The following is an 11,815-nucleotide window of genomic DNA, read 5'->3' as shown; positions in this document are numbered from 1 at the left end:
AACCACCTGACAGAGCAAAGCAAACAGCGAAAGGCTTTTATCAGTGTTTCTCTGCTCTGTTTGTTCCTGTCTGTTCTCTCGCAAGGGAACTAAAGCAGAGACCGGAGATCCTTCACTTGACCCGAAAGGACAAAAGTCCCCTCAGAGACTCCGAGGAGGCTTTTTCTTCCGCCTTTCGGCTCTGGTGCATTCAGACCAGGCCCGGCTGCTCGTTATCGTGGCCCTCCCTAATGCCAAGGGCGCCCACGTATTGCATCCCGGATCCCAACCGTCACACGTGCAGGCAGAGCTGCCTTGGCTAAGACACGTGGCTAAAAGCACAGCCTTCACTCCCGTGATTCTGATAAACCCCGATCATTCTGACAGAGTGAAAATGATGGGAGGGGTTATATTAACATGGCCACTTAGTCTTGTACATAATCCTTTTGCAAAGGAGGTAACTAACCAGATTCAGGCTCAAAAAAAGCTGGAAACCTTTACAAAGAATCCACAGAGGACGTTTCTTTCGGCTTCTGCGCATGAAATGCTGCACTAATGGCAGCACTGAGCTCCATCCCACATGCAGATAGAAGAGGCTCCCCAACATCAGATGAACTTTAATTAGTTCCGTTTACCCTCCTGATTTTCAGCCAGACTTTCCAAGCAACCAGAAGCATCCCCTACGTATCCGGCCCCATAGAACATCTGGAGCCCATAGAACAAGCCCAGGGATTGCATCGCCACAGAATCCCCCGTCACCCGTGTCACAGGAGGGTAACCAAGGCGATGGGCAACAATGGAGAACCTGAGATGAAGGAACGCCACAAAGGCCCAACTCTCCGCTCAGGGAGGAGCCCCCAGAAGGAGGAAAGGAGGGGTAGGAATCATGATGAACCTATGCAGAGATGTCCAGGAATGCACCCTGCCCAGCTGGAAGGTGGAGCCAAAGTACTCGACCAAAGTGCTGATTGGAAACTGGGGAGAGGAGAGGAGGAGGGTAAGAAAGACCCCCAAGACGGGGGGGGGGGATCAAGGCAGTTGGCACAGGAATCCTCGTGATCCGTGGGTTCCCAAAGGGGGAGCCCAGCGTGGCCGATCTCAGCTTCTTTCTGTGGTGACTGTTTATCTGGGTTATTTTAGTTTGTCCGCGATAATGAGGGGACCGGTCAAAGCACCTTCAAACAAGATTTTGTCCCTTTCCCCACTGGGACCCCGGACCGAACCGTCATGCGGAGGCTTATGAAGAGGCTGGAAGTGAGTAACGGGACTCCTGGTTACAAGCCTGGGGCCTCCTCTGCCCGGGCCTTTTAGGTCCACGTCCTGGCTGGACTGGGAAGGCTTTGCGATTCCAGCCAGGGTTGAGAGGGAGAGCCCCGGTTCCTACCCCCCCTTTCACACTGAGCCCCACACGGGCTGCTTTCACGCCTTGCACTTGACAGCGGCAGAGAAGAGAGACGTTACCTGGGTGTGCACAATACACCAAGCCAGACACTAACCCGAGGGCTGAACTACACACCAAGAAAACCCAACAAAAACCAATCAAGTTTAAAGCAAACCAAACTCAGCAGGCAACTCAAAAGCTACTCTTACGCTACTCTTACCAGCCTCTGGATGCTCTTCCCTCCCAAGTTCCCTGCCTCTGAGCAGGGGCTTCGTAGTTCACTCGCAGCCCCCAGAGCCACCATGGCTCCATTCAGGCAGCCATGACATTCTGGCCACATGTTTTTCCTAACGGTCACCAAGGTCTGACTGCATTCTGCCCTCCCCAGTCCTACCAGTCTCAGTTCACCTCATCAGCCTAGCCAGCCCAGCCCTGCCCGGGCGTGATGGGAGGGGCACTTGCCGCCTGCTCCTCCGTCAAGCCCACCATCTTAAAATGCCACTCGTTGCCTTTTAGGGCCTGCCAAGGAAGTACATCTTGACCCACTGTGAAGAGGCCAGGCATCAGCACCTGGTCTCGCAGTATGACGATCAATACAACAGACACGGCCACAACCCCCAGCTGCCTCCACTCCGCAAATGGCACAGGCACAAACTGGCATGGACGCCAGAGAAATCGGACTATCCCCTTGTTGGTAAGTCCCGGCAGGGCAGTGAAGGGTGGGGTGGTGGGCTCCCGAGCTAGAAGGCTGGGCAGCAACACCTGTAGAATCTGCAAGACCGTCAGGTGGACGTTTGCTAGCCATCCGCGATGGGACAGGTAGGAATTAAAGCAGGTCTCTGGGTGAGGGGGAAGGGGGGGAGTCCAGATCCTTGCTGGGTAGAGTCAGGGCTACCAGTTCTGGATGAAACAGTCTCTGCCTACAAAGACGACTGACACTGCGGCTATCCAATGGATGCTGGTGGTCTCACATAGTAGTCCTGGGGATGGTCACATCAGCCCCCCCCCGAAGAACCGAAAGACTGCCCCCTCGTCCCAAGGTCCCCCACCAGCATGCAGGAGGAAAGACCCACCTGCCCCGGTTCATCCTCAGTGCTCTTAAGCTTCACTGCCTAAGCTCCTCTATCGCTGCTCAGATCCCTGGTCTAACTTAATTTTTTGGGAACAGTTACAGCCCCTGCTTCTCCTCCTCCTCTCCCATTTCGTCTTCCCTCACCCCTCACCTTTTCCCTTTCGTTTTCCTTCCCCTCCCCCTCCCTCCTCCTCAGAACCCCCAACCAACTATGGGCTTGTGGAGCACCTGATGAAAGCCTGGCACCGCAAAGAGACGGAAGTGGCCCAGACCGTCTACCACAGCTCCTACCCCAAGCCTCCCGCCTCGGCCTACGCCCCTCGCCAGCGGCCGGACACCAGGCGCATCCTGGAGCAGAGCCGCAAGCAGTGGCTGCCCAGAAGCCTGGATGCTCCTGCCTGAGAGAAGGGCAGAAGCCTCACAGGGCGGTTGGCCCAGCCAAGCGGCTGGGGCATTTTTCCCCAAGAGGAAGGTGCAGGGGAAGCACCAGCCACGGGCTTCTTGCGGGGATAAAGAGAGCTGGAAGATTTACGGTGAGGGAACTGGAGCCATAAACCACAAATCAAAACCTTGTTGCCTTCAAGCACTGAATTGCATCAGCACAGCTTTCCCACAGGCCACCCGGTAAGAGGAGGATACAAGGAGGAGTTCAAAGAACCGGCCAGCATCCTGCTCCCGTTCTGGATGTAACGCCTTCCTAGCTCAACCACAATTCCAGGGACAGAGAAAATGGGAGTAAAGTTTGCACGGATTTCCGCTGAGAAGGGCTTCAGGGAATCTTGAGGCCACTTGGCTTTGAGCCGCCTCTCGCTCCCCTTCCTTGTGCCCCCCCCCGCCCAAATAAAGCTGCCGGGGGTACCCAGGAGACGTGATTGTTCTCTTTCCAGAGGGGGGGCACAGCAGTTGGATTAGGACGGAACGGGAGGGCTGCCCTGATGTGGGAGCTGGATGCTGGAAATATTTTCCGGGGGGGGGGGGGACAGGGCAGGGAAAAATAAATAGGCGGAACAGAGATTCCGCCCAACTCCCGGAATTTGACTTGAGTGCCCCCCCCATACCTAGTTAATAATCACAACATTGCACCAGTTGTGGTCACTTTTACATCAAAAGATCACAGGATGCAACTTTGCACAGGTGCGACACATACTGGATTGGTCACCATCGTGGTGCTACATTTGGGGGGGGCAGAGGAAAATTTTAGCTTCAGGAAAAAATGCTCTTTTGGAGTCTGAGCTGCCAGAGTTCACCCTCAACCTTGCCAGGACTTGACCCGGCTTTCCTCGGGAGGGGGACCCTCAGCTGCTGTGAGGAGGGGACAGAGAGCCTCCCACCCCAAAGACGGGCGAGTCAGTGAATGAATGAATAAACCTTTATTGTCAAAGTACAATCATGTATACATTGAGGTGGCCAGATGGCCATGTTTCCTACGAAAGGCTGCTTCAAGTCTTTTATCCCTCACTTCTCTGGAAATATTGAGCCTGACCGCTGCAATTGCCACTATCAGTAGGTCTGCGCTTGGAAACTACCTGGACTCTAAGTCAGAAGGGGCTATTGGCGTCCCCAGACCAGGAGACCCCCTGGAAGGCAGCGGGAACTCAACTGGCTTTGGCTGTGATGGTCGCTGCATGTTCCAAACAACTCCCTGGACTGTGAGGGAAGGAGGAGGAGGAGCCTGACCTTGGGACTTTGGCACAGTCCTTGTGAGGCAGCTGCCATCCTCCCCTTCCCTTCCTTCCCTTGATTCCAAATTGCATGCAAAAAAGGGATGCATTTTGAAAGCTGTACACACCAAAGCGTCCACTAGAGGGAGGCACCTCCTTCGGGGAGGAGAGTACAGAGCTTTTTAAGCGCGCCCCTTTAGGATCGCTGGAAGAAGAGAGAGTCCGGGCTGGGCTTCTGGGGGGCAACGTCAAGCCCCACCTCCGAGCCCAGCCCTTCTCCCCCTTTCTGCCCCAGAGCCTGGCTGGGGCTTTCCTCCGCCCTTCCCCCCAGAAAGGTGAACTCCAGACTGCCCGTCTGCTCTGCTTGTAAGCGTGCGAGCTAATGGGAGAGCGCTTCAGAGCAACTGTCGTCCGCTGCGAAGCCGTGTCCGACCCCACGGGCGACGTTCCTCCAGGCCCTCCTCTCCTCCACCCTCTGCCGGAGTCCCTTTAGGCTCAGGCCTCCCTCCCGCTTCCGGGACTCCGTCCAGCCGCCGCCTCCTCCTCTCGCCCTCCGTCTTTCCCCGCACGAGGCTCTTCTCCCCCAGCGGGTCCTTCCTCCTCTTTGGCTGGCCGGAGGATTTGGGTTTCGGCTTTCAGGATCTGGCCTTCCCAAGAGCAGCCAGGGTGGATCTCCGCGAGGAGCGAGCGGCTGGGTCGCCTGGCAGTCCGGGGGACTCGCAGGAGTCTTCTCCGGCACCGGAGTTCAAAGGCTTCCATTCTTACGGTGCAGCTTTCACAGAACAACTCTGCCTCCTTCGGGATTTCCCCCTTTAGAAACTGCTTTTCTGCTCAGCTCCGTCTCGCTGCAGTTTCTGCTCCGGTTCAGTTTAACCAGCGATTCCCCCCCCCAACCGCCCCCCCCTCCGCTCAGCCGGCGACGTCCATCCTCGCGGGGCCGGCGTGAGAGGGGGCGGGGCGCCGACGTCACTTCCGGGCCGCCGCGGCCAAGATGGCGACCGGAGGGGCCGGCCGGGGCCGGGAGAGCCGCGCAGGTGAGCGGGGGGGGGGCCGGGGGGGCCGTCCGGGGAGCCTGGAGACCCCGGGGTGGGGGAGGGGCTCTGGCTGGAAGGCGATCCGGGGTGGGTGGGGGGGGAAGAGAGAGAGCGAGCAAAATAAGTCCGGCAGAAACTCCGATCGGCCCTTCTCGACGCCCGAGGCCAGCCCCGCCCCCCCGAGCTCCTGGTCTCCCTCGCAAGGCGGGCGTGTTGCCGGTGGCCGTAGCGATGAGTGCAGCGCAGACCCCGAAGGGTGGGAGGGAAAGAAGGCGCCGCTGCCCCCTGCTCTGCCCTGACGCCCCCCCCCCCGGCAGGTGATCCGTCCCTTCAGAGCGCTAAGCAAGGGATCTCGGGGGAAAAACCCATCGCAGGCTTTTGCAATTACGTGTTAAATTACGTTTAATTACGTATTTAGATGCATGCGGCGTGACCGTTATCTGTTTTCCATTCTAGGTTTTATGTAATCACAAGAGCTTCTTTCTGTTTGACTTCTCAGAGCGCGTCCGGATTTCAGAATGAATCAGGTGAGTTAAAATGCAAGACTCCCAAAATTATTTTTACCTGCTAGAAATGTAACATTGACCGATCTTCACTTTTCTGCCTGTAGACGCGAGCTCCTACTAATCTGCATCTAGATTCGCTCCAATGGGCCCTTTTTCAAGGACGCTCCTTGTTCTTTATGGTTCATAAATAACAACGGTCTGCAGGCCCTTGAGTTCACTTCCTTCTTCTAAAATGTCAGTTCCAAGAGGTAAAATGCGTATATTTTAAAAATAGGTCTCTGAGCCTCAGCGCAGACTCTGTCCTGGAATAAAAACAGTTCTTTAGCAACAGGTTCACGAAGGAGATGGTGACGAGAGTCCAGTCCAGTCCAGTCCTGTGGAGGCCGGTCATTTCCACTGGAGGAAGCTTTCTTCGGCCACTCTGGACAGGAACGCAGCCTTGATTAAGTCGTCTGCTTGCTTGCCTCTTGCGTGGCTATCTTTACCAGGACTCTGACGAGCGGTGAGGCTGCTTGTTGTGGAAATCCTGGTCTGTGGACACCTCCCCTTCCTCACCCCCACCCAGCACGTGTCTTGGGGACCACAGGAAAGGCTGCTCTTCTAAGATGCTTCCTCTTTTTGAAACGTTGTGTATGTTTGTGTGAGTGCTGAGTTACAGCTGACCTGTTTTTCCCCCCAGTTCTTTTCTGAGCTGGGTGTGTGTGTCTACCCTCCCACATGGGTTCACTGGTGCATTGGTTGAAACTGCAGTTTGGGGGTGGAGAGAATGGGGACTCTTTGGGGAGTTTGGGCAGTCCTGGTCTCCCAGTTGATAAATGTGCAGATGTTGGGGAACCTTTGGATTACTTAAACTGCTTACGGGAGAAATCTTCCCCTGGAATAATTCAAGAGGGCCGGATTACCTAAGAGCTGCATCCCCTGCCATTTGCCAGCACTTCAAGGGGTGAGCATTGGCCTGCCCAAAGGATAGCCGATCGGGGTCCTCGGATTGATGCTTTTGCTTGGCCTCTGTGGGGACAGCAGCTCATTTCAAATCAACTTGTGTTACCAGGGTGGCAGTTTCTGACTTACAAAAAAACACTGGGATACATTTGTGCAGAAGAAATGGAGGGGGGAGAAGCAAGTACCGTGTTCTAAGAGACTCGGGAAAGATCTTTAACTGTTCCCTACGAGGTACAAATAAAGCCCCGCTCCTCTAGGGTTTGGTCATGGGGAGGCATTGCAACTGTGTGATGCTGCAGGGAAGAAGCCTCCTCTCACCGTGCCAGCAGGTCGTCCATTTTCTTGACCATGTAAAACTTCGGACAGTGGAAGCTGCTTGACAGACCTCTGCGCCTCTTCTCACAACTGACCGGCACTGGGTGGCCGCAACAGAGGGTTGTGTGCTGCTCAACCTTAAAAGGAAAGCTCTGCTCTGCCTGCTTGCAGAGTTGGTCACAGCAGATGTTATTGCTCAGATTTGTTCAGGTTGGCCAGTCATGAATCAAAACCACGAGGAGCGTCTAAAATCCACGGTGGTTTACAAGGCAGCGAGATGCCCCTTTGCTGTGCCTGCTGCTGGGCAATTGCATGGGCTTTCTGAGGAGGCCACCCTGTGACTTGGAGCTGGCTTAATCTCCAAATGGTCCCCAAGGGTGGTGTGCCCCGAGGACCTCCCCCCAGGCCCCAGAGCCCATCCTTTCTCCCTTTTCGCTTTTGCTTCACACTCTCGCCTTCTTCCTTGCTGTTTTTTTCCCCCCTTTGTGCCCTGGGCCTCTGCTGGGCATCTCTCTCGGTGTCGCCTCTCTGCTCCCTGTGCCGGTCTCTGCTCTTCAGCCAACCCCAGAGACCTTTCTCTGCAGCTCAGGAACCAACCGACTCTCGGGATGCCTGACCGCAGAATCCCCTTGGCATCCAGGAGCTAGAGCCGCCTTTGCCTTCAAAAGGTTTTCTGTCACTTCCCGCCCATCTTTGGTCTCAGAGTATGTTCATTTTGCTGGAGTTAGAAAGTAAATAAGTTCTGTTGTGTAGCATCAACTATATTGTGTTCTTCTTTTCTCCTTTTTCAGCGCCCTTTGTTGACAACTTGTAATGCCAGGTCTGTATACAGTAACCTCCTGCTTCTTCCAAAACACCCCCAGATGCACCATCTTTCGTTCTTTCTTTGCTTTTAAGTGCTGACTTGCAACTCAGCTTTGCTGTTATCCTGGTTTATTCGAAGGAGGCTTGTTAATTTCTTACTCCACAACTTTCTTGGAGGAGCCTTGGAAAACAGCCTAATTAACAAGTAGGCTGCAAGGTTCTTAGCTGTTGATTGACTGTTTTCATTTAAAACATTTTACTGAGCTGAAGATGCTTTCGTGTAATTGGGACACAAATAGGCAAAGTAGCATCCCTGACCAGTCTGAATGGCCCCACAGACCCCCAGATTAAATTACAATAAAAACGCAGGGGTTGAATTCTCACAAAACCATCCAGCCTCCGTGAGATGGAAGTATTTTCTGGCTGTTGATCCTTGTGTGATGGCGCCGGCTGCTTCAAAACACGCCCGTCTCAAGACGGGTTCAGCCAGTCTTCATCTTTATATACTGTGAGTTTCTGTTATGGAGGCAGGTATTCCCAAAGCCTGTCGGTGGCGCTCTCTGCTGTCCTTTTCAAAGGAGGCCTCTCTCTCTGAAAGTGAGAAATTGCATGCATCTACTATCTCAGAAAGCTCCTCCTTTCCTTCCTTCTCTCCTTCCCACAGTGTCTGACTAGGGCTCAGAAGAGACCACTTGTTAACTGACCAGTAAACTGACACACCTGAGGCAATGTGGGATTGGACTGCCTTTGTTCTTAGAACCCAGGGATTGTCGCTAAGCAGAACGTGGGATCCAGCTCATGGCTGCCAGCCCGCTAGGGTCTGCATTACTTGGAAACTTCATAATCCTTTTGAAATACACTCCTGAAATTTGGCTTCGCTGGTGAACGGGTGATACAATTTATATAAGGGGACAGACGTGTCTAGAGAGGAAGGTTTGCAGGAGCTGTGGCATTAAATCCAAAGCCCACACTTGCGGTATTCCGGGTGTTTTTAGGAATGTGTGGAGTCTAAAGGGCAGGCGGCTTAGTCAGACAAGGTGGGGAAGGGAGGACGGTGCACGCAAGGGGTGGGGGTCTGCTTGGCTCCATCCCCACCTTTTCTTCCTGCTGACCACGCTTGCGAGGGAGTTACGTTTGAAAGATGATGTTCGAGGATGTGGTTGAGGCAGCGAGGCCTAGAGAGGCAGGAAAGGCAGACTTTTCTCCAAAGCCCCTGAGGGCAGGGCAGGAAGCAACGGGCGGACATCATCAGAGAGAGAGGTCCAACCTAGAACTCGGGAGGAATTTACTGACAGCGGAGGACAGTTAATCGGTGGAAGGGGTGAAGCTGTGGATGCTCCATCGCTGAAGGTCTTCAAGTAAAAGACCAGGCAGCCATTTGACTGTGAGGCTATAAGGTCAAGGTCCCTCTCGCCATCCGTTCCCACCATTTACGCAGCTTCCCGTGTCACGCAGACGGGCCGGCGTGGGCCTCGTCTTTGCACCAGCCCCGTTTGGTGGGGGCATCTGTCCCCTCCTGCTGGAGGAGCCTGTGGGAAGGAAGGTGCCCTTCCTGTTTGGGAACTGGGAGCCAGGGTTACGTGGCCAGGGATTCGAGGGCCAAGACGAAAGGGAGAGCCTGCGTCAGGCTCTGGGCATCGCATGGCTGACTGCAGCGTGGGTGGCCTTCTGCCGCCGTCTCCTGTGCCCACCTGGGCCCACTCCTCCTCTTCTCTCTTCCGGTTCCCTCTGTAGAACTCAACCGGACCCTCAGGATCAGTTGAGACTTTGGCCGACGTCCCCGAGCACATCCTCAAAGGGCTTCCGGAGGAAGTGAGGCTGCTCCCGTCCACTGTGGACAAGACCCGGCTTGGTGGGTGAGCCCAGGACGAGCGCCGGGGGCAGAACAGCCCTGACGCCGGGGGCGGGGGGCGGAGGGCAGGCCTTCTTTCTGCAAGCAGCGGGGTGTCCAGGGCTTGGCTTGGCCCCTCGGATAGGCAGCAGCCTCAGAAGCTGGCGGTGGATGTAATTCTTCGTGCGATACGAGTCTGCCATGATTAAAGACCTCACAAATGATTGTCAGCCTGTATTTAATTAGCTAAAATTTAATCAACCTAGTTTTACCTGCATGCCCCCTCCCCCTGGCGGGAGGATATGACCCTCACAGCGACAACCCGGGATGCAGCAACCCCCCCATACCTTGGCTGGGGGATCCCTGTCGCAACTAGAGCCACCTAGATACACGCACTGGCCGCTGGTTACTCTGCCCCGTTCTGTGGCTGTATCGGTTTGTGTGCGTGGGTGGCGGTGCCGGGCCCTTGCCACCCACCTCTTTCCCTCCCTCCTTCCACGAGCCCAGAGTGCTGCAGGTCCTGGGCGGTGCAGAGGCTGAAGGCCACGGAGGGGAGCCAGGTGCTCCCTTGCTGAGCACGTTGACAGGGAGGAAAGAGCTTGCAACGCTCGCTCGGGGTCTCGGCCCCTTCGCCACAGCAGCCAGCCGAGGCCGTGGGGGCGCCGTGGGGCTCACTGCTCTTCTTTCTGTCTTTGGTCTTCAGGTGTCTGGGCCGCAAAGCCCATTTTCAGAGGCAGGAAGTTTGGCCCCTTCGTTGGTGACAAGAAGAAAAGGTCCCAAGTGAAAAGCAATGTGTACATGTGGGAGGTAAAGCAAAGCGGAGGAGAAGCGGCCCCTCCCTTCCCGGGGGGGCTCCAGGGGAGTGAGGAGGGGGCCCAGGGAAGGGATGGGGGGGTGTCCTCCGGGGGGCTGCCTGTCTCTCCTCTTCCTTGACCCCAGGCTGAGGCTCTGACCGTCCCATTTTCTCCTCCCTTCCCTCCCCTTCCCCTGCTGCAACACTTGCAGGTCTATTACCCAAACCTGGGGTGGATGTGTGTGGACGCCACAGACCCGGCGAAGGGGAACTGGTTGCGTTATGTGAACTGGGCTCGCTCAGGAAAGGAGCAGAATCTTTTCCCGTTAGAAATCAATCGGAGCATTTACTACAAGACGTTAAAGGTAGCGGTGCTTCCATCTCTGTCTCTGTCTCTCTCTCTCTCTCTCTCTCACACACACACACACACACAGAGAGAGAGAGAGAGAGAGAGAGAGAGAGTAAATCTGATCAATTATCTGGTCTTGAATTCCTCTTGTGAGAAACGGAGGAGGAGAGGACCGGTCTGATTGTTGTCAGGCTCTCCGGCTGCATCTTGGGTACCTTTGGTTTCTTAAAAGGTTTCAGAAATGCTTCCCACCCTTAATCCCAAACGAGGTGGGGGTGGGGGTCAGGCTGTCTGTCGGGGAGGGCGCCTTTAATTTCCCCAACTAGGATGGAAGCATGTGAAGACACACACCCCATACACCCCGGGCCACCAGTTGTTTGCTCTGCTCTTGACCGGGAAAACCGATTCTGCTTCAAAATTCAGTTTGTATTTTCAGAGGGATGGGTCAAAAAAAATAATTAGGGATTTTTCCAAAAAGGATTCCAAGGATGGCGGCCTTTTGAAGCCTCAGATGTCAGGGCACAACGGCAGGCATCCAGACAGAAGCTGCTTCAGATATCACAACAGTTCTGCAGTTGGTCACGTGGTTTCTAAAGTCACAAGCTTGGTCAAATTGCTGTCTGCAACCGTCTGCGTGTTGGGGGCAGGAAGCGGTCCGTGGAGGGTGGTTTTCCGAAACGGTCTGACGAGGGCGAGACCTTGGCCTGCTTCAGTTTCTCTTTGTAAATGTTTGTTTGCAGGAGTGTGGATGCTGCCTTCCTCACTGAGTGACGCCTAAATATTTCTTCTCTTCGTGCAAATAGGGTCCCTAGCATGTAGCTGAGTAGCTTTAATTAGTGTGCTTAGAATCGGAATCATTTCCAGATTCGTCAGAAATATGACTTTGGTATTAATACTTCCTTTTGCGTGCTTATCGAAAGTGACGTGTGTCTGTTTGTGTGTTTTCAAGGTTGTTTAGGACTTACAAATAAAAACAAACTCCATAGTTACAGTTAGAAGCTCTGTGAAAGTTTCCAAACGTTTCATGGCCAAATTTAAGGCAATCTTGAAAACTAAAGTGACTTTGGAGTGAAAAGGCGTTTTTCTTTTTTTTTTTCATTCAAGTGGCAGCCACTATTCTTTCATCGCCTTCTCTTCCTGAGCGTTTC

At 54.5% G+C, this 11,815-nt stretch overlaps 2 protein-coding genes across 2 annotated transcripts; both read left to right on the top strand.

The window, feature by feature from the left end:
* Positions 1 to 74: 74 nt before the first annotated feature.
* Positions 75 to 3,295, top strand: LOC308675675 (cilia- and flagella-associated protein 107-like). Its single transcript, XM_081341161.1, has 4 exons — positions 75 to 976; positions 1,120 to 1,233; positions 1,877 to 2,054; positions 2,629 to 3,295. Exons 1-4 carry the CDS (start codon positions 866 to 868, stop codon positions 2,832 to 2,834), a joined length of 609 nt encoding a protein of 202 aa, XP_081197287.1. The 5' UTR covers positions 75 to 865; the 3' UTR covers positions 2,835 to 3,295.
* Positions 3,296 to 5,072: 1,777 nt separating this feature from the next.
* Positions 5,073 to 11,804, top strand: LOC308675704 (PR domain zinc finger protein 2-like). Its single transcript, XM_081341207.1, has 6 exons — positions 5,073 to 5,127; positions 5,584 to 5,654; positions 9,429 to 9,546; positions 10,229 to 10,332; positions 10,531 to 10,683; positions 11,146 to 11,804. Exons 2-6 carry the CDS (start codon positions 5,646 to 5,648, stop codon positions 11,443 to 11,445), a joined length of 684 nt encoding a protein of 227 aa, XP_081197333.1. The 5' UTR covers positions 5,073 to 5,127; positions 5,584 to 5,645; the 3' UTR covers positions 11,446 to 11,804.
* Positions 11,805 to 11,815: the final 11 nt, after the last annotated feature.

The sequence above is a fragment of the Vipera berus genome (genome assembly GCF_964194415.1).
Source record: "Vipera berus genome assembly, chromosome: 17".
Lineage (NCBI taxonomy): Eukaryota > Metazoa > Chordata > Lepidosauria > Squamata > Viperidae > Vipera > Vipera berus.
This window is presented reverse-complemented; position numbering and strand designations above follow the sequence as displayed.

Bases quoted from the DNA above. Each gene is read 5' to 3' on its own strand.
- LOC308675675 (XM_081341161.1), top strand. From the start codon at position 866: ATGATGAACCTATGCAGAGATGTCCAGGAATGCACCCTGCCCAGCTGG. The intron at 977-1,119 runs GTAAGAAAGACC...GGGTTATTTTAG, and splicing joins GGGGAGAGGAGAGGAGGAGG to TTTGTCCGCGATAATGAGGG. The intron at 2,055-2,628 runs GTAAGTCCCGGC...CCTCCTCCTCAG, and splicing joins ATCGGACTATCCCCTTGTTG to AACCCCCAACCAACTATGGG.
- LOC308675704 (XM_081341207.1), top strand. The intron at 10,333-10,530 runs GTAAAGCAAAGC...CAACACTTGCAG, and splicing joins GCAATGTGTACATGTGGGAG to GTCTATTACCCAAACCTGGG. The intron at 10,684-11,145 runs GTAGCGGTGCTT...TTTTCCAAAAAG, and splicing joins TTTACTACAAGACGTTAAAG to GATTCCAAGGATGGCGGCCT.